Source organism: Pelophylax lessonae (assembly GCF_965119305.1).
Source record: "Pelophylax lessonae genome assembly, chromosome: 3".
Classification (NCBI taxonomy): Eukaryota; Metazoa; Chordata; class Amphibia; order Anura; family Ranidae; genus Pelophylax; species Pelophylax lessonae.
This window is the reverse complement of record NC_138770.1, coordinates 623,052,825-623,078,788: the sequence shown is the minus strand read 5'-3', so window position 1 is coordinate 623,078,788 and position 25,964 is coordinate 623,052,825. Positions and strand designations below refer to the sequence as shown.

Here is a 25,964-nt window from a genome sequence, read left to right as displayed (position 1 = left end):
ATCGTCAGGGGGGGGGGGGGGGGGTGAATCGAGATCGCGATTTTCATACGATTAATCATGCAGCTCTAGTAGGGAGGGTAAGGGGAGGAAATGGGAGGGAGGGGCTTATTAGATGGACGTCCCTCAGAGACAGAAGGGTGCATCCTAACAGTGCGCAATAGGTAAAGGGGTTCGAAAAACATGAGCAACAGGCCCAAACACAAAAAGGCTGTAACGAGGAACAAAGTCACAGGCAACGAGAGGTAAAACCGCTGTGAAACCGGAACTCACAGAGTCGACCGTCAGTCACAGGAAGGCAGAGCCCAATGCTGGAAAATCCAGGAACAGAGATACAGCATGATGGTCAGTCGGGTGGGGAGTACTGAGGGCCTGATCCTGAAGGGGAGCGAGGGCGAGATCTCTTGCGGTCCGTTTAGGTCTCCCATAGGTGGCTGAGTTGCTTGATGGCAGATTGAGACCCTGAGAGCCAAGGCGAGCCAGAGGCAGCGTACACAGTAGGGATGAGGTGCAGGGATTAAAGTGTAGATGATGCTTCCTCTGGAATATCTGTGGCCTTGGTAGTCAAAGAGCAGCTAAAATAGAAAGCCACATGTGTTTTTTTTTTTTAATTAAGCAATATTTATTGAAACATTTTCTTGCAATTTACAGCAAAACTAAAACAGACACAACATTCCCACGAAACATGTGGAAATACAAAAAAAAAAAAAACAACAAAAAAGAAAAATAGGATATATAACTCAAATAGATTATGCGAATTCCAGATTGTGCAATCATTGTCACCTAAAACCTTTTGAAATAACAATGGATTGACGATTACATTCTTTATTCTAAAATTGTCAACAATAAAAGACAAACAAATATACTCAGTTTAGCGACTACACCATTACAGCATATATAAACAATTATCCTGGACCTGAGACCTATCTCACAGCTAACTTTCCACAGCATCATTGGTATGCACAACAGAGTGCGTAGATAAATTGGAGTCTAACCATCGAGACCAAATTTTCTGAAATTTTTTAGGGCATTTCCTGTTTTTTTTTATGTCAGTTCCTCCCTTCATAAATTAAGATTGATCGCATCGGACCATTGGGCAGTTGTTGACGGGGAGTTTGATATCGATTTCTGTAATATGAGTTTGCAGGCTACATAGACTGCAGCCACATCACATAAATTTCAGGTGGGAGAATATCGTTCCGATCTTATCCCTAGCAGAGATATTTTTGGGTCAGAATGAACATGTGTAAGAGCATAAAGTGTTTAAGGTATTAAATATATATTCCCAGTATCGATGCAATTAAGGACAAAGCCACAACATATGTATGAATGTGCCTGCGGCAGTAGTGCACCTTTGACAATTTGGTGTAGATGCTTTACCCAAAGAGTGTAACTTTAGAGGAGTGCAGTGAGACCTGTGAATAATAAATAACTGGGTCGGTCACTGTGAGGAGGATAAGGAGACTCTGGTCAGATTCTTCAAAGCTTGCTCCAACTCCTCTTCACTGAGAGTCTCCATATCCCTACTCCACCGCCCAAGACTACCAACCTGTGTACTAATGCTAGCCGTTGTTTGTATACAGTATGTCACTAATAAATGCTTGTTTAGAACAACTTGTAGATACTACAATTGGGGAAGGATTATATTTTAACGAAAAAGTCATTGCTTGACCCTGCAGAGTATGCCGCAACTGCAAGTGCTGAAAAAATAACGTTAGATGGTATTTCTCTGCCAGTTTGTTAAATGGTTGTAATACCTCATTATCGAAAAGCTGATAAAGAAACACAATGTCAGCCCTTTTCCATGAGTCAAAGCTTTCAAGCTTTGCTACCTCAGGTAATTGTGGGTTATTCCATGAAGGCATATATTGGGTGTATCTCTCATGAGAGGTAAGTTGTTGGACAGTAGTCCAAGCTGTATGAATTAAGTAAAATGTAGGGAAGCAACGTTTACTATAAAAATGATGAGCTACTATTAGTTGCACCGGTTGCTCCACTGGGAGCTTGGAAAGTACAATTTGCTGTATAGGGTCCTCAGGGTCTATAACATTCCAGCCATATAGATGCTGCAGTTGTGATGCTAAATAATACAATCTAGCATTGGGAACAGCTAGACCCCCTCCATCCTTGGGCAACTACAGGATTCCCAATCTAATCCGTGGGTGTACCTCCAAATAAGGTCCCTAAAGAGGGTGTTCACCTGTTGGAAAAATGTCTGAGGCAGTCATACAGGGTTATTATGTAGGAGATACAACAGTTGTGGCATCCAAATCATCTTTACCAAAATGGCCCTACCAACTACCGTTAAGGGCAGCTTGCTCCATATTTTCCCCGTCTGTTTTAGAAGCTTAAGCAATGGATCTAGATTCCTCTCTACATACTCAGTCACTTGTGGTGTAACTTGGATGCCTAAATATTTATACGAAGAGACTACAGCTATTTGGGATGCAGAACTTGGCAGATTACTCGTTGGAGGGTCTAGTGGTAGGAGAACCGACTTGTCCCAATTTATTGTAAAGCCTGAAAAGAAGCCATATATGGTAATTAGGGACATCACTGCTATTAAGGAAGATGAGGTATCTCTCAGGAATAAGAGCATGTCATCAGCGGGGAGACCAATCTTGTCTTCTCCTAGAAATCTATGGAGTTCGGTGACTGACAGACTGAAGCAGCCAACAGTTCAAGAGCAAGAGAAAAAAGGAGGGGTGACAGTGGGCACCCCTACCTTGTTCCTTGTTGTAGTGGGTAGGAGGCCGATACATGTCTGTTCACCTGAACCCGAGCCACCGGAGTAGCGAAAAGGAGTTGTATCCAGAGTATAAACTGGGGTCCAAATCCAAATTTCTGTAAACAGTGCCATAAAAAATTCCACTCTATACTATTAAAAGCTTTTGACGCATGAAGCGACAATTTAGCTCCGTTATTTAAATTATCAGATGGAACCCACAGATTAAGGACTAGATGTATTGGATGCGGCAGTTCAGCAGAACAGGGGTGAACGCCTTCATCTGGTGCTGTTTTGGAGGGTTATCTGAGACAGATCTGAGATCTGATAACAGTAACCTTGGAAGCATTGATCCGATCTTCCTCTCGCAGTCCTCAGGAGTGTTTCCTTGGTGCAGTAATAGCTGAATTTGATAATGAGATTTCTAGGAGGGCCCTCTGACCTCTTTGGCCCCAAAGCCCTATGTATAAGATCAAATTTGTGTCGGTCTATGGGGATGGCAGGAACCAGTTGTTGAAATAGCGTCAAAGCCATAGAGCTGAGGTCAGTAACGGTTTCACGGATGTCTCTCAAGTGCAAAATCCCCCGGCAGGAATGGTTTTCAATGTCCTCAAACCGGAGCATAGTCGCCGCCAATTCTTTCTTCAGCCGAGCAGGTCATGCTCATTATTTTCTATGACGGTAACTGCAGCATCCATCTTATCCTCCAGATTGCTAGCGCAACCTCCCAGCTTCCTGATTTCCTTAGTGAGATGGATTGCAAGTTTAGTGGATGCAGCCGAGGGCTTGCTCTGCAGAATGGTTTCAAAGCGAGATAAGAGCTCAGCATCCTGCAGGGCTGGAGGAGGCTGTGCCGGTAGAGCTTCAGTGATGCTGTCAGTATCTGAGGAGGGGTATGGATCTCCAGACAGCAGCAGCGACAACACCAGACTCAAAGCCGGGGGTTTCAGCCAGTCTGCAAGGATGCAGGCTTATTTACCCAGGTCCACCAATTTAGCTCAGGAAGCGTGATTGCTGCCCTTTATTTTCCCCATCCATGTAGGAAAGGAGGGGGGTACAAGGGAGCGAGGGATAAGCAGTGAGGCAGAGGGAAGCTCCACAGAAGGCTGGCAGAGAGGCTGATGTGTCCGGCAGGTGAAGAGCAGATCACTGAGCAGCCATCCTGGATCGCTGCTCATTCCCCTAACTTCAGCTTGCTCAATGAAGCTTGGGCAATAAAACCTGGAAGCTGACCATGGCAAACCTTGGCACCCCAGATGTTTTGGAACTACATTTCCCATGATGCTTATGCACTCTGCATTGTAGCTGAGCATCATGGGAAATGTAGTTCCAAAACATCTGAGGTGCCAAGGTTTGACATCACTACTCTATAGCATCCTTCTACTAATCCTTCCATCATCCATATAATGCCTTGCATCTATTCTTTCATCATTCATAGAATCTCCCCATCCATCAATAACATTACTTCAATCACCCATAATATTCCTCCAGATCCATCCTTCTGTAGCATTCCTCCCAACCACATCCTTCTCTCATCCATCTCTCCATCATTCATAGCACCTCTTCCATTCATTTTGATCCATCCCTCCATTGCATCCTTTCATCATCCATAGCATCATCTATAACATCCCTCTCATCCATACCTCCATTGCATCCTTTCATCATCTATTGCAACCCAGCCATCCATATTTCCATCCTCCATAGCATGCCTTTCATCCATACTTTCATGATCCATAGCAACCCTCCCTTTAATCTATCCACAGTATCTCTCTCACCCACCCTTACATTCATTCATATCTTCCTTTTCATCCATCCCTTCATCATTCATAACTTTCTTCCCATTTATCATTCCATCATCAATAGCATTCCTCCATCCATCCAAAACATCCTTCCTGTCAGTCTTTCCATCATGTATTGCATCCCTCCCATATATCCATTATTTCATCCTTCCATCCATACAAAGCATCATTCACATCTATTCTTCCATTGCCTATAGCATCCTTCCCATCCATCTATTCATTGTTCATTGCAACCCTCCCATCCACCTGCAGCATCTATCACACCTAGACATGTGAGGTTTGTTTAGTTTTAAATTGAACTTTTAACAAATTTTTCGTTATCCGAAATTCCGAATTACAATATTAACGAATTTAAACAAATCCAAATAACGAATCAAAATTTCGTAGGAAATAGGAATTCAAATAGTTCTCGATACACATTTAAATACTTTTCAAATCAAATTTGAATAGTTTTTAAATCAAATTCCAGAAGAGAATAAAACTGAATAGGAAATAAAGAAATATAATAGAAAATAATTTACTAGAAAATAAAAGAATAGAATATAATAGAGTAAAACTGAACAGAATACAAAATAAAAGAATAGAAAATAAAGGAATAGAATACAAAATAGAATAGAATAGAATAGAATAAAATAGAATATAACCATCTTCTGAACTTTGAATTTCAAATAGAATAAATTTCGAAAATGGAAAAGAATAGAAAATAATAAAATAGAAAATAAAAAATAGAAAAGAATAGAACAGAATAAACAATAGAAAAGAATAGAATAGAATAGAAAGAATAGAACCGTTTTATGAAATTCAAATATAGAATAGAATAAATTTGAATAGAATAAAATATAATATAATAGAAAAGAAAAGAACAGAATATAAAAAAAATTAATGGAATAGACAGAATATAACCATCTTCCAAAATTCGAATTTCAAATAGAATTCAAATTTTTTCGTTCTGCACATGTATGCTCCAACCCGTCCTTACATCCATCCATATCATCCTTTCCATCCATCCATCATTCATCCCATCCCTCTAATTTATCCTTCCATCATCAACAGCATTCCTTCATCCATAACATCTCTCCCATCAATCCTTCTACCATCCATAGCATCCCTCTCATATATCCATCTACTTCATCCCTCAAAAGAAACTTTTACATCTATTCTTCCAGCACCTATAGCTTCCTTCCCAGCCATCTATCCATTGCATTCTTTCATCCATCCTTCTTTCATCCATAGCAATCCTCCATCCATCCATAACATCCTCCCTCTCCATCCTTCCATCTTCCATGACATCCCTCCCATCCATCTTTGCATCATTCATAACATTCCATAATATCCCATAAATCCTTTCATAGCATGCTTCCCAACCATCCTTCCATCATCCATAGCAATCCTCCATCCATCCATAACATCCCTCCAATCCATCCTTCCATCCTCCAAGACATCCCTCCTATCCATCTTTCCATCATTCATACCAATCCATAATATGCCTCCTATATATCCTTTCATAGCATGCTTCCCAACCATCTGTCCAGAACATCCCTTATTTCCATCCTTTGCATCTTTCCGATCCACTCTTCCTTGATCCATAGCATCCCTCTCATCCATCCTTCCATCATCCATCCATTGCATCCCTCTCATCCATCATTTCATCCAAAGAATCCCGCTCATCCATCATTCCATCTATAGCATCCCTCTCATCCATACTTCCATCATCCAACCTTAGCATCCCTCTCATCCATTATTCCATCCACAGCATCCCTCTCATCCATACTTATAATTATCTATAGCATCTCTCCCATACATCCCCCTATCATCTAAAGCATCCCTCCATACATACTTCCATTATCCATAGCACCCTTCCATCATCAATAGCATCCCTTCCATATATCTATCTATTTCATCCCTCCAACACATCTTTTACATCTATTCTTCCATCACCTATAGCATCCTTCCCATCCATCACATTTCTTTCATCCATCCATCCATCATCCACAGCAATCCTCCATTCATTAATAACTTCCTTCCTATCCATCCTTCCATCATCCATAGCATCCCTCTCATGTAATCCATCCTTCCATCATCCATAGCATCCCTCAACATCCATCCCTTCATTATCCATAGCATCCCTCTGTTATCCATTGCATCCCTCCTATCCATCCTTCCATTATCCATAGCACCCCTCTCATTCATTATTCCATCCATAGCATCTCTCTCATCCATCAATCCATACACAATATCACTCTCATCCATCAATCCATTCCTAGCATCCCTACATCCATACTTCCATCATCCATCCATAGCATCCCTCTCATCCATCAATCCATCCTCAGCATCCCTCTCATCCATCAATCATCCATAGCATCCCTCTCAACCACATTTCCATCCAAAGCATCCCTCTCATCCATCTATAGCATCCATTTCATCCATACTTCCATCTATGCCATTCCTCTCATACATACTTCCATCCATAGAATCCCTCTCATACATACTTCCATCAATAGAATCCCTCTCATACATACTTCCATCAATAGCATCCTTCTTATACATACCTGTACTTCCATTCATAGCATCCCTCTCATCCATCAATAGCATCCCTCTCATCCATACTTCCAACTATAGCATCACTATCATCCATACTTCCATCCATAGCATCCCTCTCATCCATACTTCCATCCATAGCATCCCTCAATCAATCCATCCATAGCATCCCTCTCACCCATCAATCCATCTATAGCATCCCTCTCATCCATACTTACATCCATATCATTCCTCTCATACAGTACATACTTCCATCCTTAGCATGCCTCTCATCCATCAGTCCATCCATACTTTCATCCATAGTATCCCTCTCATACATGCTTCCAGCAATAGCATCCTTCTTATACATACTTCCATTCATAGCATTCCTCTCATCCATCAATCCATCCATAGTATCCCTCTCATCTATAGCAACTCTCCCATCCATCCTTCCATCATCCATAGCATCCCTCTCATCCATACTTCCATCTATACCATCCCTCTCAGCCATACTTCCATCTATAGCACCCCTCTCATACATAGCATCCCTCTCATACATACGTACTTCCATCTATAGCATCTCTCTCATACATACTTCCATCTATAGCATCCCTCTCATACATACTTCCATCCATAACATTCCTCTCATATAGTACATACTTCCACCCTTAGCATCCCTCTCATCCATCATTCCATCCATAGCATCCCTCTCATCCATACTTCCATCATCCATCCTTAGCATCCCTCTCAACCATTATTCCTTCCACAGTATCCCTCTCATCCATACTTCAATTATCTATAGCATCTCTCCCTATCATCCAAAACATCCCTCCATACATGCTTCCATTATCCATAGCATCCCTCTCATCTATCCTTCCATCATCCATAGCATCCCTCAATCAATCCATCCATAGCATCCCTCTCCTCCATCAATCCATCTATAGCATCCCTCTCATCCATACTTCCATCCATAGCACCCCTCTCATCCATATTTCCACCTATAGCATCCCTCTCATCCCTAATTCCATTATCCATAGCCTCCCTCTCATACATACTTCTATCCATAGCAACCCCCTAATCCATCAATCCATCCACAGCATCCCTCAATAAATCCATAGCAACTCTCCCATCCATCCTTTCATCATCCATAGCACCCCTCAATCAATCCATCCTTAGCATCCCTTGAATCCATCAATCTTTAGCATCCCTCTCATCCATTGCACCCCTCTCATTCATACTTCCATTCATAGCATCCCTCTCATCCATACCTCCATCCATAGCACCCCTCTCATCCATACTTCCATCATTAGCATCCCTCCCATCCATACTTCCATCCATAGCATCCTTCCCATACATACTTCCATCCATAGCATCCCTCTCACCCATACTTCGATCCATAGCATCCCTCTCATCCATACTTGCATCCATAGCATCCCTCCACCCATACTTCCATTATCCATCCAAAGCATCCCTCTCATCCATCAATCCACTTATAGCATCCCTCTCATCCATCAATCCCTCTAAAGCATCCCTCTCAAACATACTTCCATCCATAGCACCCCTCTCCTCCATACTTCCATCCATAGCACCCCTCTCATCCATACTTCCATCCATAGCATTCCTATCATCCATACTTCCATCCATAGCATCCCTCTCATCCATACTTCGATCATCCATTCATAGCATCCCTCTCATCCATCAATCCATCTACAGCATCCCTAAAATAATCCATAGCATCCCTCCATCCATACTTCCATCATCCATAGCAACTCTCCCATCCATCCTTCCATCATCCATAGCATCCGTCAATCTATCTATAGCATCCCTCTCATCCATCAATCTATCTATAGCATCCCTCTCATCCATCATTCCATCCATAGCATCCCTCTCATCCGTACTTCCATCATCCATCCTTAGCATCCCTCTCATGCATTATTCCGTCCACAGCATCCCTCTCATCCATACTTCCATTATCTATAGCATCTCTCCCATACATCCCCCTATCATCCAAAGCATCCCTCCATACATACTTCCAATATCCATAGCATCCCTCTCATCCATACATCCATCATCCATAGCAACTATCCCATCCATCCTTCTATCATCCATTGCATCCCTCAATCAATCCATCCCTAGCATCCCTCTCATCCATCAATCCATCTATAGCATCCCTCTCATCCATACTTCCAACTATAGCATCACTACCATCCATACGTCCATCCATAGCATCCCTCTCATCCATACTTTCATCCATAGCATCCCTCAATCAATTCATCTATAGCATCCCTCTCACCCATCAATCCATCTATAGCATCCCTCTCATCCATACTTCCATCCATAGCATCCCTCTCATACAAACTTCCATCAATAGCATCCTTCTTATACATACTTCCATCCATAGCATCTCTATCATCCATCAATCCATCTATAGCATCCCTCTCATCCATACTTCCATCCATAGGACCCCTCTCATTCCTACTTTCATCCATAGCATCCCTCTCATCCATATGTTCATCCACAGTATCCCTGTCATGCATACTTCCATCTATAGCATCCCTGTCATACATACTTCCATCATCCAAAGCCTCCCTCTCATACATACTTCCATCCATAGAATCCCTCTCATCCATCCATAGCAACCCTCTCATCCATCCATAGCATTCCTCAATAAACCCATAGCATCCCTCCATACATACTTCCATTATCCATAGCAACTCTCCCATCCATACTTCCATCATCCATAGCATTCCTCTCATCCATCAATCCATCTATAGCATCCCTCTCATCCATACTTCTATCCATAGCATCCCTCTCATTCCTACTTCCATCCATAGCATCGCTCTCATCCATACTTCCATCCACAGCATCCCTCTCATACATACTTCCATCTATAGCATTCCTCTCATCCATCAATCCATCCATAGCATCCCTATCATCCATACTTCCATCCATTGCATCCCTCTCATACAAACTTCCATCAATAGCATCCTTCTTATACATACTTCAATCCATAGCATCCCTATCATCCATCAATCCATCTATAGCATCCCTCTCATCCATACTTCCATCATCCATAGCAACTCTCCCATCCATACTTCCATCATCCATAGCATCCCGCAATCAATCCATCCATAGCATCCATCAATCCATCCATCTATAGAATCCCTCTCATCCATCATTCCATCCATAGCATCCCTCTCATCCATACTTCCATCATCCATCCTTAGCATCCCACTCATCCATTATTTCTTCCACAGCATCCCTCTCATCCATACTTCCATTATCTATAGCATATCTCCCATACATCCCCCTATCATCCAAAGCATCCCTCCATACATACTTCCATCATCCATAGCAACTATGCCATCCATCCTTCCATCATCCATAGCATCCCTCAATCAATCCATCCATAGCATCCCTCTCATCCATCAATCCATCTATAGCATCCCTCTTATCCATACTTCCATCCATAGCATCCCTCTCATCCATACTTCCATCCATAGAATCGCTCTCATCCATACTTCCATCCATATCATCGCTCTCATCCATATTTCCATCCTCAGCATCTCTCTCATACATACTTCCATCTATAGCATTCCTCTCATCCATACTTCCATCATCCATCCATAGCATCCCTCTCATCCATCAATCCATCCACAGCATCCCTCAATAAATCCATAGCATCCCTCCATCCATACTTTCATTATCCATAGCAACTCTCCCATCCATCCTTCTATCGTCCATAGCATCTCTCAATCAATCCATCCATAGCATCCCTCTCATCCATCAATCCATCCATCTATAGCATCCCTCCCATCCATACTTCCATACATCCATAGCATCCCTCTCATCCATGCTTCCATCATCCTTCCATAGCATCCCTCTGATTCATCAATCCATCCACAGCATCCCTCAATAAATCCATAGCATCCCTCCATAGCAACTCTCCCATCCATCCTTCCATCATCCATAGCATTCCTCAATCAATCTATTCATAGCATCCATCTCATCCATCAAGCCATCCATCTATAGCATCCCTATCATCCATCATTCCTTCCACAGCATCCCTCTCTTCCATACTTCCATTATCTATAGCATCTCTCCCATACATCCCCCTATCATCCAAAGCATCCCTCCATACATACTTCCATTATCCATAGCATCCCTCTCATCTATCCTTCCATCATCCATAGCATCCCTCAATCAATCCATCCATAGCATCCCTCTCATCCATCAATCCATCTATAGCATCCCTCTCATCCATACTTCCATCCATAGCACCCCTCTCATTCCTACTTCCATCCATAGCATCCCCCTCATCCATATTTCCATCCACAGCATCCCTCTCATACATACTTCCACCTTTAGCATCTCTCTCATCCATACTTCCATTATCCATAGCCTCCCTCTCACACATACTTCCATCCATAGCAACCCTCTCATCCATCAATCCATCCACAGCATCCCTCAATAAATCCGTAGCATCCCTCCATCCATACTTTCATTATCCATAGCAACTCTCCCATCCATCCTTTCATCATCCATAGCACCCCTCAATCAATCCATCCTTAGCATCCCTCTAACCAATCAATCTTTAGCATCCCTCTCATCCATTGCACCCCTCTCATTCATACTTCCATCCATAGCATCCCTCTCATCCATACCTCCATCCATAGCACCCCTTTCATCCATCCTTAGCATCCCTTTCATCCATACTTCCATCCATAGCATCCTTCCCATACATACTTCCATCCATAGCATCCCTCTCATCCATACTTGCATCCATAGCATCCCTCCATCCATACTTCCATTATCCATCCAAAGCATCCCTCTCATCCATCAATCCATCCACAGCATCCCTCAATAAATCCATAGCATCTCTCCATCCATACTTTCATCATCCAAAGCATCCCTCTCATCCATTCTTCCAGCAATCCATCCACACCATCCCTCTATCCATCCTTCCATTGTCCATAGCATCTCCCCCATACATCCCTCCATCATCCAGAGCATCCCTCCCATCCATCCACAGCATCCCTCTCATCCATCCATAGCACCACTCTCATCCATACTTCCATCCATAGCATATCTCTCATCCATACTTTCATCCATAGCATCCTTCTCATCTATCAATCCACTTATAGCATCCCTCTCATCCATCAATCCATCTAAAGCATCCCTCTCCTCCATACTTCCATCCATAGCACCCCTCTCCTCCATACTTCCATCCATAGCACCCCTCTCCTCCATACTTCCATCCATAGCACCCCTCTCCTCCATACTTCCATCCATAGCACCCCTCTCCTCCATACTTCCATCCATAGCATCCCTCTCATCCATACTTCCATCCATAGCATCCCTCTCATCCATACTTCCATCCATAGCATCCCTCTCATCCATACTTCAATCATCCATTCATAGCATCCCTCTCATCCATCAATCCATCTACAGCATCCCTAAAATGATCCATAGCATCCCTCCATCCATACTTCCATCATCCATAGCAACTCTCCCATCCATCCTTCCATCATCCATAGCATCCCTCAATCAATCCATCGCATCCCTCTAATCCATCAATCCATCCTTAGCATCCCTCTCATCCATTATTCCTTTCACAGCATCCCCCTCATCCATACTTCCATTATCTATAGCATCTCTCCCATACATCCCCCTATCATCCAAAGCATCCCTCCATACATACTTCCAATATCCATAGCATCCCTCTCATCCATACATCCATAGCAACTATCCCATCCATACTTCCATCATCCATTGCATCCCTCAATCAATCCATCCATAGCATCCCTCTCATCCATCAATCCATCCATAGCATCCCTGTCATCCATATTTCCATCCACAGCATCCCTCTCATACATACTTCCATCTATAGCATCCCTCTCATCCATACTTCCATTATCCATAGCTCCCTGTCATCCATACTTCCATCCATAGCAACCCTCTCATCTATACTTCCATCATCCATCCATAGCATCCCTCTCACCCATCAATCCATCCACAGCATCCCTCAATAAATCCATAACATCCCTCCATCCATACTTTCATTATCCATAGCAACTCTCCCATCCATCCTTTCATCATCCATAGTATCCCTCAATCAATCCATCCATAGCATCCCTCTCATCCATCAATCCATCTATAGCATCCCTCTCATCCATAGCACCCCTCTCATCCATACTTCCATCCATAGCACCCCTCTCATCCATAGCATCCCTCTCATCCATACTTTCATCCATAGCATCCCTCTCATCCATACTTTCATCCATAGCATCCCTCTCATCCATACTTGCATCCATAGCATCCCTCCATCCATGCTTCCATTATCCGTCCAAAGCATCCCTCTCATCCATCAATCCATCCACAGCATCCCTCAATAAATCCATAGCATCTCTCCATCCATACTTTCATCATCCACAGCATCCCTCTATCCATCCTTCCATTGTCCATAGCATCTCCCCCATACATCCCTCCATCATCCATAGCATCTCTCCCATCCATCAATCCATCCACAGCATCCCTCTCATCCATCCATAGCATCCCTCTCATACATACATCCATCTATAGCATCCCTCTCATCCATCTATAGCATCCCTCTCATCCATCTATAGCATCCCTCTCATCCATACTTCCATCCATCCATCCATCCATAGCAACTCTCCATTCACCCAAAGTATGCTTCCTATCAGTCCTCCCATCCATCCATAGCATCCTTCCCATCAGTCCTCCCATCCATCCATGGAATCCTTCCCATCAATCCTCCCATCCTTCCAGCTCCCATCCTTTCTACCCATCCATCATGGTATCCCTACCATTCATTCCTCCATCCCCCATCCCCCATGGCTTCCTTCTCCTCCTTGTCTATATTATCAGCCATATGAAGTCAGTGGCTGAGCAAATGTGAGCCTTTAGCGATAGCTGCTGGACAGTAGCAGTCGCTACACCCTCCTCGCAATAGTGATAGCATAGCTACGACCAATCCTCGGCCGGAGCTCGCAGCCAATCACGGCGTTCGGGACAGAGCTGGCGGAAGTGAGCGGCTGTGTGCAGTGACAGTCGGTGTGAGGCGGAAGTTGTGATTGAGGTGTGGTGTGGAGGTGTGAGGCTCAGTATAGAGTGATTGAGGTGTCCTCGCCCCGGTGTGCAGTGCTGTGTTCCGGTGGGGGTGATGCAGGTCACATGACTCCGGTGTAGGATGGATGTGGGCAGCTGGAGCAGTGAAGGGTTGGTTGTCATGGAGATGATAGAGTGACCCCTGCCCTGGTCATTGTCCCCAGGTTGCTGTGTGTGACTGGCTGTGCAGGGTTATGGCTGCTGCTGAGGCTGTGCAGTTCTCTGTCTGGGGATAACAGGACAGTATGATCTCCCCAAGAGACAAGGGGGACCTGGCCCGATTCTACACCGTCACCGACCCCCGCCGCCACCCCAAAGGCTTCACCATATACAAGGTCACCGCCAGGGTAAGTCATCACCTTACTCTCTGTATGGCTGGAGAATTGGTCCCTGTATGGTTGGAGAATTGGTCCCTGTATGGTTGGAAAATTGGTCCCTGTATGGTTGGAGAATTGGTCCCTGTATGGTTGGAGAATTGGTCCCTGTATGGTTGGAGAATTGGTCCCTGTATGGTTGGAGAATTGGTCCCTGTATGGTTGGAGAATTGGTCCCTGTATGGTTGGAGAATGAACCCTGGTTGGAAATTGGCACTTTATGGTTAGAGTATGGGCCCTGTATGGTTGGAGAATTGGTCCCTGTATAGCTAAATTATTAGTCCCTGTATGGTTGGCAAATGAACCCTGGTTGGAGAATTGGGCCCTGAATGGTTTTGAGAATGGGCCCTCTGTGATTGGAGAATTGATCCCTGTATGGTTGGAAGAACGGCCCCTGTATGGTTGGAGAATGAACCCTGGTTTGAGATTGACTCTTTATGGTTGGAGAATTGGCCTCTGTATGGTTGAAGAATTGGGTCCCTGTATGGTTGGAGAATGGGTCACTGTATGGTTGGAGAATTGGTCCCTGTATGGCTGGAGAATTGGTCCCTGTATGGCTGGAGAATTGGTCCCTGTATGGCTGGAGAATTGGCCTCTGTATGGTTGAAGAATTGGGTCCCTGTATGGCTGGAGAATTGGTCCCTGTATGGTCGGAGAATTGGTCCCTGTATGGCTGGAGAATTGGTCCCTGTATGGCTGGAGAATTGGTCCCTGTATGGTTGGAGAATGAACCCTGGTTGGAAATTGGCACTTTATGGTTAGAGTATGGGCCCTGTTTGGTTGGAGAATTGGTCCCTGTATAGCTAAATTATTAGTCCCTGTATGGTTGGAGAATGAACCCTGGTTGGAGAATTGGGCCCTGAATGGTTGGAGAATTGGGCCCTGAATGGTTGGAGAATTGGCCCCTGTATGGTTGGAGAATGAACCCTCTGTGATTGGAGAATTAATCCCTGTATGGTTGGAAGAACGGCCCCTGTATGGTTGGAGAATTGATCCCTGTATGGGTGAAGTATGGTCCCTGTATGTTTGGAGAACCGGCCTCTGTATGGTTGGAGAATTGGTCCCTGTATAGTTGGAGAATTGGTCCCTGTATAGTTGGAGAATTGGTCCCTGTATGGTTGGAGAATTGGGACCCTGTATGTTTGGAGAACCGGCTTCTGTATGGTTGGAGAATTGGTCCCTGTACGGTTGGAGAATTGGGGCCCTGTATGGTTGGAGAATTGGGACCTTGTATGGTTGGAGAATTGGGACCCTGTATGGTCGGAGAATTGGGACCCTGTATGGTCGGAGAACCATACTGCCTCCTGCATATTCCTATGTGGCTGCCTATCATAGTGAAGGGTCAATAGGAATGAGGGATGGCAGAGCTAAGTGACAACAAGCATCAGCACTACCTGGAAGTATCAGACTTTGCCTGTAGGGGGGGGGGTCGGCTGTCCTTTTTTTGTTGTTTTTAGATGGCAAGGTATGTTTAAAATGTCCTTCCTATAGATTGGACTGACTGATTGTCGAATTCTGCCCACCCCTTGCATGAGGTTTCTGCAGAGAGAGGAAAATAAGTCAATGTTGTGTTTATAATGCGGTGATGTCTATTTTCTCTGGAGCAGGGAGCACAGGTCCATCATTGCTCATTGGACCAGCGAAAGATTAGGAATAAATTCTGTTTGCAGAGGCAATGGTTTTCCTAGATTACAGAGTCAGAATCCTGGAGTTATTTGTGAATAATAAAAACTAGTTAATAGAAATGGCAAAAGATTGATTTTTTTTATCTTCTCCATATACAGTGTAGCTGTCCTTGTTTCTGCCTCAATCTTACAGGCATTTAGTATCGATCCTCCTATAATAACTTGCAGAAGAATTTAGATTGATTGTAATAAATAACAACAATGGACTCCCTATAGTATAAGCTACACAGCAGCATGTAACCGAGAATAATTGTGCACGCTGTTGTTGTGTGTGTGAGGAAGTTTTTTCAACCTATTAAATACAAAGGAACGTTTGAAATAACCCCTGCTAAAATCACTAGATCTATAACTCATGATACGTTAGTGTGATGGTCGGTGGGAAGAATACTCCTTACACTTGTGGCCATTGGGAAGAATTACCCCCTTACAGATAGCTAAAGATCAATGGTGTCAGTGGGAACTTATCTGAGAGGCAGGAATTGCTCATTGCTGAAGGAACCCCTAGCAACCTCTGGAGGAACCCTGATTGAGAAACCCTGTGTGTATCTGCTCTCATGTTGTCATTGAAGTTAGACATACATGACTTGATTTTCACTCATCCACCCTAAAGGCTGAGCGAGAGAAAGTGAATCAGTTCCCCCATCCACACAAATAATTTCCCCTGCAGGCCATTGTATTCACCTGCCGCAGCACCCATGGTTGCTAAAATACAATAGTGCTGCTGAACAGCGACTGCACCTGATAGGATGTTGTCACCATTCAGCCGATGAATTTTCCACTTGGCTCAGATGCTTGTTAAAGCTGAATTAGGGTAATGAGTGGCAGTTCACAATGGTGCGATGCAGGAACCCGCAGTGGATTTGCAGATAGTGTGCATGGAGTCTTAAGGTACTGCTGACTCTATCTGCCAGTCTCGGGAGATTTGGAGTAAAATTGGGTGATGTCATTACCTGAGCTGCCAATCATTCTGCTTGCCGCAGGCTCTGACATGAGGATGCAAAGCCCTGTCTCTATCAATATGGCCGCCTCCACACAGAGACACAGATGCCATTTGTGAGACCCAAAGTCTCAGGACAGAGAAATAAATGGCTGTGAAATGCCACGTATCTCTATGAGAGCCATTTCAATTCACACTACTGAAGTCGCTGTGGCTTCAGAAAAGGTTCCTGCACTACTTCAACAGTTGTACCAAAGTTGGATTCCAAAGCTGCACTGAAAATCGCACAAGGTTTGGAGTCTGCTAGTGGGAAGTGAGCCTTGTGGGGAAAAGGTCCGCTACAGAGGAGCTTACAGGCAATACTGGTGACTAGTCATTTAGATCAAATGTCCAAATGGCAAAGTTCAGTTCCTCTTTGGCACAACTTGCAGGGTTCAGTTCCTCTTCAGGCTTTGCTGGCTATGTTTAGTTTCTCAGTCGTTCTACTAGATTGCTTGGTTATCCCTTTTATCTCCGCTGTATCAGCATACACAAACAGAACTTCTGTCAATACCTCACAATCTGATCAATCCCTTGTGATGTCAGTCCAGAGTTTGACTGGTTCCTTCATTTGTGTTCTGTATAATGGGAGGCTGGCACATTAAAGCGTTGAAACATTGTTGTGCAACAGTCTTGCCACATTTGTCGATGTGTGGCCAGGTAAAGCCACTTTTGTGTGAAAAATAAAATGTGAATTACGGGAGAAGTAGGGCCAAAACTTTTTTCTCTACTTCTCCTGAGGGTCACAGGAGTACACTTAGTTCTACACTCCTGTGACCCATTTTCAGCTGACAGCGGGCTTTAGTGACATCACTTTGCTGGTCTAGGCTCTGAAGAGATCCTGACTTTAATGTCAGGGTTCTGCTCAGATTCCTGACTGACAGCTGGCTCATCCTCTCAGCCTGCTACTGAGAGCCTGAGCCAGCCACTTCCACCCCCCTCCATGGCCCAGCGCTCCAGTGAGTGCTGGAGGGACAGAGCAGAGAGCCGCTGACTGACAGTCATCACTCTGTGCTCCCTGAAGACAAGACTGAGAACTGAGTGATCAGCTGTCTTTGATTGCTCAGTTCTCTGTGTAGAGTTTGCGGAAGACCAATGCAGCTTTAGGACAATGTTGTTTCTACCTAGGCAAGTACATAAGTTTATTTTTTTTTTAAATCCCACATTCCTCACTTAACCACTTGAGCTCCAGATTTACCCCCCCTTCATGACCAGGCCATTTTTTTACTATTTGGCACTGTGCTATTTTAACTGGTAACTGTACGCAAACAAAAAGTTTTTTTATCCTTTTTTTTTTTTTTTCCACACAAATGGAGCTTTCTTTTGGAGGTATTTGATCAGCACTGGGTTTTTGTTTTTTTTTTTTGCAATATGAGCGCCGGTTCACATACACGCGACGCTACTTCCCGGGGCGACCTCCGAGATCGCGGTGCGAGCAGCGCGCCGCGACCTCGGAGCGGCCGCCACGATCTTCATAACATTGAAGTCTATGGCGGTCGCCCCAAAGAAGCTCCGGACCCTTTTTCTAGGTCGGAACGACTTGTGTCGCTCCTATTAGAACGGGTCCGCAGCTTCCCTATGGGAGGTGACCTGCGGCGACCTGTGAGGCGACCAGGTCGCCTCACAGGTCGCCCTAGTGTGAACCGGGGCTGAATGAAAAAGACCCAAAGTTTTGAAAAAACAAAACAATATTTTCTACTTTCTGCTATAAAAGATATCCAATAACAATTTTTTACAAATTCAAATTTCTTCATACATTTTGGCCTAAGGCCCCGTTCACATAGGGGCGATCCGACTTCGGCTGGCGACCTCCGAGGTCGCGGTGCGAGCAGCGCGCTGCGACCTCGGAGCGGCCGCCACGGACTTCATAACATTGAAGTGTATGGCGGTCGCCTCCGGGTCGCCCCAAAGAAGCTCCGGACCCTTTTTCTAAGTCGGAGCGACTTGTGTCGCTCCTATTAGAACGGGTCCGCAGCTTCCCTATGGAAGGCGACCTATGGCGACCTGTGAGGCGACCAGGTCGCCTCACAGGTCGCCTTAGTGTGAATGGGGGCTCAATGTATTCTGCTACGGCTTTGGGAAAAAAACCAAAACCCAATAAGTTTATATTGATTGGTTTGTGTGAAAGTTAGCGTGTCTACAAAATATGGTATATCTACCAAAATGCATTTATTTATTTATTTATTTTTTTTTATATACTAGTAATTTTGGCGATCAGCGACTTATAGTGGGACTGTGATAGTGTGGCGGACAATCTGACACTGACTCTGGGTGGGAACTGACTGACACTGACATCACCAGTGAAATGGTGAAACCAGCTTGTGGAATTTGGGAAGTATATCAAATGATTCTTGAGAATTTCCAACGGAACGATGTGCCAGGAAGAGACATCAGAATCGTCACTGTCGTCACTTTCCGTACCTGATGACGAAGTTTCCCATGAATCGCTATCGCTCAGTTCTTCAAGTTTCTTCAAGTTCTTCAGTTTCGCTGTCGCTGTTTTCCAGTTCGTCTAAAAGCACTTTTGCGCAAAAAGAACGCTTTTTGGATGCCATGGTCGTTCTCTATTTTCCAGGCACAAAGAACTGGAAAAGCACAGGCAGGGCACTGGAAAAGTCACCAGGTGAAATCCTGTGGTGAAATGGCATGATACAGTGTAATCCATTATAATCACAACTTTGTATCATCTCATTCGGTGTATTTACATTTTTGAAATTGCCGCCGGTTCTACCCCCCTGCATCGCAACGCTCGCAGAGAAGGGAACCAGAAGACAGGTGCCAGCATCGACCAAGCACACAGCGGGAGGACAGCGGGGGATCGCAGGGGAAGGTGAGTTTTAAAATGTAAAACAGATTTCCGTGCAAAACAATGTACCGCTTTTAGCACAGAAATCTGGACACAATCATACCGCCAGGGCGGTTAATACAGTGATCAGTGCTAAAAATATACACTGTAACTGTGCTAATGACACTGGCTGGGAAGGGGTTAACCTCTAGGATGATCAAGGGGTTACATGTGTGCCTTACAATGTTTAGTGCGTTTACTGTGTGGGTGTGTTACTAAGAAATGTGCCAGTTTTTTTTTTACTCCCTGCACATCGCCCGCTGTATGATTTGTTGTTTACTGACCCAGGGTTTTCTCCTGTCATTTGCTGAGCCGATTAGCAGGTGCTGGACATAAATAATTAGCTAGTACCTGCTGATAGACTTATGCTGCAGAGAATGGCAGCTCATTCTTCCGGGTCTGCGTGCTCATAGGCGAGCGCTCCCCGAAGAAAGCCGTGAAGCATAGGTATGTGATTGTACCTGTAGGAGCTGCTGCAGTAAATGTACTGAGGCAGGTCGGCAAGCGTTTAAAAAGGAAGGTCTTCTGTTTTTTTTCTTCCCTGCAAAGTGAATGCATAATGTGCTAGTATGCATCGCATACTAGCACATTATCGGACACCTGCAAACGAAGCCCGCGTTGCCCCCGCTGGCAGGCGCATCCATCTTCGCCCGTCTTCCTTCCGGGGCTGTGGACACCGGCTGTAATACTGACGTCACGCGGCTCCGGCCACTCTTGCGCATGCGTGCGGGTGCCGCTGGTCACAACACAGGGCTCTGAAGAAACGGGACGGACGGCCCTAACTGTAAAATGTAATAATCCCTCCTGCAGCTCAAACTACTGGGTGCTGCCCTAAAGATGGGAAATTGCTTACATTGTAGGAGTCGGAGGAAGGGACCAGAAGATCAACACTCCCGAAGAACAGGATGGTTGTCAGTTTTTCCATCATCAGAGTAGTTACACTTTGGTGTTGGGTTTTCTTAGCTAGGGTTAGTCCAGATTGTTAGGGCTTCCTTGAGCAAGGAGCAATTCTTGCCTCTCAGATAAGTTCCCACAAACATCATTGATCTTTTTAGCTAACTGTAAGGAGGTCAATTTTCCCAATGACCACAAGTGTAAGGAGCATTCTTCCCACCGACCATCATACTAATGTATCATGAGTTGTAGATACAGTAATACTTAGCAGGGGTTCCCTGAGGCTAGAAAGGTATTTTAAGGGTTCCCCTGCATTACAAAAGTTGAGAAAGGCTACTTAAAGCAGATTTCCACCCAAAAGTGGAACTTCCGCTCTTTTGTTTCCTCCCCCCCTCCGGTGCCACATATGGCACCTTTCAGGGGGGAGGGGGGAACGGGTACCTGTTTTTGACAGGTACACTCCCCACTTCCGAGATAGGGCGCCGCTGCGCCGTCCCTCGGAAGTTTGGCCCCCTCCTGCGCCGCCGAGCCAAGAGGAATGCGCAGCGCGCTTTGCACATGCGCTGTAGGGACCCGCCCATGAAGCCGCAAGGCTTCACTACCAGGTTCCCTCACCTGCAATGGAGCAGACGATGGAAACATTGGCTGTGGTGCCGACATCACTGGACTCCAGGACAGGTAAGTGTCCTAATATTAAAAGTCAGCAGCTACAGTATGTGTACAGTATGTGTAGCTGCTGACTTTTAATTTTTGGAGGGGGAGCCGGGACTCCGCTTTAAGGGTCTCAATCTGCTGTAATGTTTATTTGAAGAGGTGATCAGTGCATATGTACATGTATACAACACATGTACTGCATACATTTTTATTTTTATATATTAAAAAAAAATGGTAAAGAAGGTGAAAGATCTTTGGTGTGTCACCATTTTCTAGTCTATTTGCCTTCTAATTGAGGCAGCCAAGATGCTTATGTTTCAGATGTTGAACAGAGGACGCAGTCTCTTATTGCATCAAGCTGTTTGGCTTGGCTGAGTCTTGTCTGCTTTGGAGGCAGAAAACCTCTCTGTGTCCTCCCTGGGGAGGCTGCAGGCTTACTGTATTCAAATGACCTCGCTTGACTTCAGCTGAATACATGTGAGCAGCCATTGCAGATGAATGGATTGTGGAGGAGGCTTTTCCAGCACAGAGACGTTGTGTTATCAGACAGGGGTGGAAATAATAAGGTAGGACAAACTGTCAAACTTTGTGGATCCCCTCCATTGATTGACACACCCCCGCCAAACTACAACGCCAAACCCCTAGAGAGCACTGTGCGATGTTAGAGAGCATGATTGGTTCACAGTGAAGACACGCCCACTCTCAAGGATTAGGACACTAAGCAGTTTTATTTCTTTTCACTCCTTTTATCACATAATGCATCATTTTACTTAAATTGTCATAAAAATATTTGGTTCTCTTGAATACTGCCTCACTCACTTGAAAACATTTTAAAGAGTTTAGCGAACATTATGGCATCATCTCATTCTTTCTTCAAAAGACACCTCTTAGAACCTCAACTTAAAGCTGACGTTTAGGTATAAATGTTATTGATACAGTGGGGAAAATAATTATTTGATCCCCTGCAGGTTTTGTAAGTTTGCCCACTTACAAAGAAATGAAGGGTCTATCATTTTTATCGTAGGTGTATTTTAATGATAGAGACAGAATTAAAACCAAAAATACAGACAAAAACACATGATACAAATGTTATAAGTTGAGTTGCAGATCAGTGAGTAAAATAAGTATTTGATCCCCTAGCAAAACATGACTTGGTACTTGTTGGGGAAACTCTTGTTGGCAAGCACAGAGGTAAGACGTTTCTTGTAGGTGGTTACCAGGTTGGGCACCTTTCAGGAGGGATTTTGATCCACTCTTTACAGATCTTCTCTAAATCCTTAAGGTTTCTTGGCTGTCACTTGGCAACTCGAAGTTTCAGCTCCCTCCGTAAATTTTCTAATACTAATGTATCATGAGTTGTAGATACAGTAATACTTAGCAGGGGTTCCCTCAGACTAGAAAGGTATTTCAAGGGTTCCCCTGCATTGAAAAAGTTGAGAAAGGCTACTTTATCGTCTCAATCTGCTGTAATGTTTATTTGAAGAGGTGATTGGTGCATATGTACATATACAGTATACAACAGGTGGGTGGTTACCAGGATTATAGTCTGGAGACTGGCTAGGCCAATTCATATCTTAATGCGCTTCTTTTGAGCCACTCCTTTGTTGCCTTTGGCGGTATGTTTTCAGTCATTGTCATGCTGGAAGACACATCCATGACCCATCTTCAGTGTTCTGGCTGAAGGAAGAAGGCTCTCATCCAAGATTTTACAATACATGGCCCCCGTCCATTTCTGCCTCAATGCGGCAAAGTTAGCCTGTACCTTTAGCAGAGAAACAGCCCCAAAGCATCATGTTTCCACCTCTGTGCTTGACTGTAAGGGCTCTTTCAGACGGCCGCTCCGCTGTTCTTGTTTGCTGCGGGACTTTTTTTTTTTTTCACGGAGCGGATGACATTTGTCAATGCCATAGACTTACATTATGTCCGCAAATCATCCTATTTTTTTGCGGATGATTTGTGGACATAATGTAAGTCTATGGCATTGACAAATGTCATCCGCTCCGTGAAAAAAAAAAAAAAAAAGTCCCGCAGCAGAGCACCCGTGTGAAAGGGCCCTAAGGATGGTGTTCTTAGGGTCATAGTCAGCTCTCTTCTTCCTCCAAACACAGCGAGTCGAGTTAATGCCAAAAAGCTAAATTTTGGTCTCCTCCGACCACATCACTTTCTCCTAATTCTTCTCTGAATCATTTAGATGTTCATTGGCATACTTCAGATGGGCCTGGACATGTGCCTTCTTGAGGAGGGGGAGCTTGTGGGCCCTGCAGGAATTCAGTCGATGGCGGCGTATTGTGTTACCAACAGTTTGACTGTGGTCCCAACTACCATCATTCACAAGCCCCTCCCATGTAGTTCTGGGCTGACACCTCACTTTTCCCACGATCATCCTTACCCCATGAGGCGAAATCTTGGATGGAGCTCCATAGTGAGGGAAATTGATGGTTATTTTGTATTTCTTCCATTTGTGAATAATCGCTTCAACAGTTGTCTCCTTCTCACTTAGCTTCTTGCTGATGGTCTTCTAGCCCAGTGGTCCTCAACTCCGGTTCTCGGGGCCCACTAACAGGCCAGGTTTGCAAGATAACTAAATTACATCACAGGTGATCTCATTTGCTGCTCAGTGATTGCAGTATTCTAGTCTGCATCTACCCAAGGGAATACTTAAAATCTGGCCTGTTAGTGGGTCCCGAGGACCGGAGTTGAGGACCACTGTTCTAGCCCATTCCAGCCTTGTGCAGGTCTTCAATCTTGTCCCTGACGTCCTTTGACAGCTCTGTGGTCTTCCACATGATGGTGAGGTTTAAATGGAAGAAAGAGATTCTGTGGACAGGTGTCTTCTAAACACAGGTTGTCATTAGGTTCACCTTCTTAAATCAACAGGACTAATCTGTGTACCACATGAGCACATACTGGAGCCAGTCTGTATGAGCCAGTATAATTGTTGGTTGTTAGGGGATCAAATATTTATTTTACTCAATGAACTGCAACTCCATTTATAACATTTGTATCATTTGTTTTTTTTCTGTATTTTTGGTTGAAATTCTGTCTCCATCATTCATTTATTTCTTTGTAAGTAGGCAAACTTACAAAATCTACAGCGGATCAACTAATTATTTTCCCCCCTTTAAGCCCCGTACACACACGATTATCGGCTGACCGATCGGCCGTCTTTTGTCCAGAGTTGTGTTTTGTTGGTTGGATTGTGCCTAGACTGCACACAAATTTTCTCGCCCAACAAAATTCTACTTCAGAAGTGATGTCATGTGTTGGTTTGCTTTCTTTGTGTTTTTTCTTCACTGAGCATGCCCAGTCTTGCTCATCAGATTTTTCCCTGTTGAAATCTGTACTGACTGCATGAAAATCGGCCATTGTGTTGACGGCCAACAAAAATTTTAAAGCCTGCACACCAGATTTTTTTCGGCCGAAAAGTCGGAGTTGGTTGTCGGAAGCATCATACTAACAAGCCAAAAATCGGCAGATCGGATGTTGGCCGAAAATTCCCTGCCTATTTTCGACGCGTGTGTACGGGGCTTTAGTTACATTGGTCAAGTCTGGCACAATGTAAGTATATATGTCTCATTGATACCCACGATAAATGCTTAAGGTTCCCGGCCCAGGCTGTCAAAGTCCGATGAGTTGGATGCTGCTGGCTAGTGAGGGTGCAGGCTGAGGAAAGGTCTGTCCAGACCCAAAGCATGCTGCAAAAATAGGAAGAAATATACCCCGGCCGCTGCACACCTCACCCGGTCTTAGTGGTTAGCAGGTAAACGCAGCCTCATCCAACATGTTTTGCCCTGCCCAATGGGGCTTAATCATGGAGAACTCCATGGGCAGGGTGAAAAATATTGAAGTTGTGGTCCAGATGAATCGAGCTGAGGCTGCTTTTACCTGCTAACCCCTTGGGCCGGCTGCTTTTACCTGCTAACTACTTGGGTCGGGCTAGCTCTTTCTATTTTTGTGTCTCTAACCCAAACGATCCTAGTGGCAGCTGATAATCATTGTAGTAGTCACTGCTACTACACTGATAGCATCGATCTGGGTCCTGGTCAAACGGCTTCCCTTCTGCATAGTAACCACGGCTGTGGGGGGCACGGGGGCACTTGCTCAGTGGTCCCACCAGTCACAGAGGGTCTTGTATTTTTTTCAACGAATGCGAGGCATTCTTTGATTGGATAACATGAAAAGGCAGGGCGATGATGGTATGAGCTTTACCTTGTGGCCTGCTCATTTTATTAATCGGATTTCAGTTTTTTCAATCATGGAGGCTCAGCATACCATGTGAAGGTAACATTCAGTTTTCATGCAAGTGGACCCAATTAGGAATACCCGCTCCTCTAGATTGACATCCATGAATCAAATCATAATTGCAAAAT

At 44.5% G+C, this 25,964-nt stretch overlaps 2 protein-coding genes across 2 annotated transcripts in view; one reads left to right on the top strand and one right to left on the bottom strand.

The window, feature by feature from the left end:
• ANGEL2 (angel homolog 2) overlaps positions 1–3,346 on the bottom strand; it is a gene marked incomplete at its 5' end in the record, with an annotated part of 83,860 nt that extends 80,514 nt beyond the window's left edge. Inside the window, one exon of the mRNA XM_082250987.1 lies at positions 3,165–3,346. Coding sequence (XP_082107113.1) covers positions 3,165–3,346 — 182 coding nt within the window. The remainder of the gene's footprint in view (positions 1–3,164) is intronic.
• Positions 3,347–14,197: 10,851 nt separating this feature from the next.
• The window catches only part of RPS6KC1 (ribosomal protein S6 kinase C1), a 297,897-nt gene continuing 286,130 nt past the window's right edge, over positions 14,198–25,964 (top strand). The window contains exon 1 of the mRNA XM_082251364.1: positions 14,198–14,513. Within this exon, the coding sequence (XP_082107490.1) occupies positions 14,412–14,513 (102 nt within the window). The 5' untranslated portion in view covers positions 14,198–14,411. The remainder of the gene's footprint in view (positions 14,514–25,964) is intronic.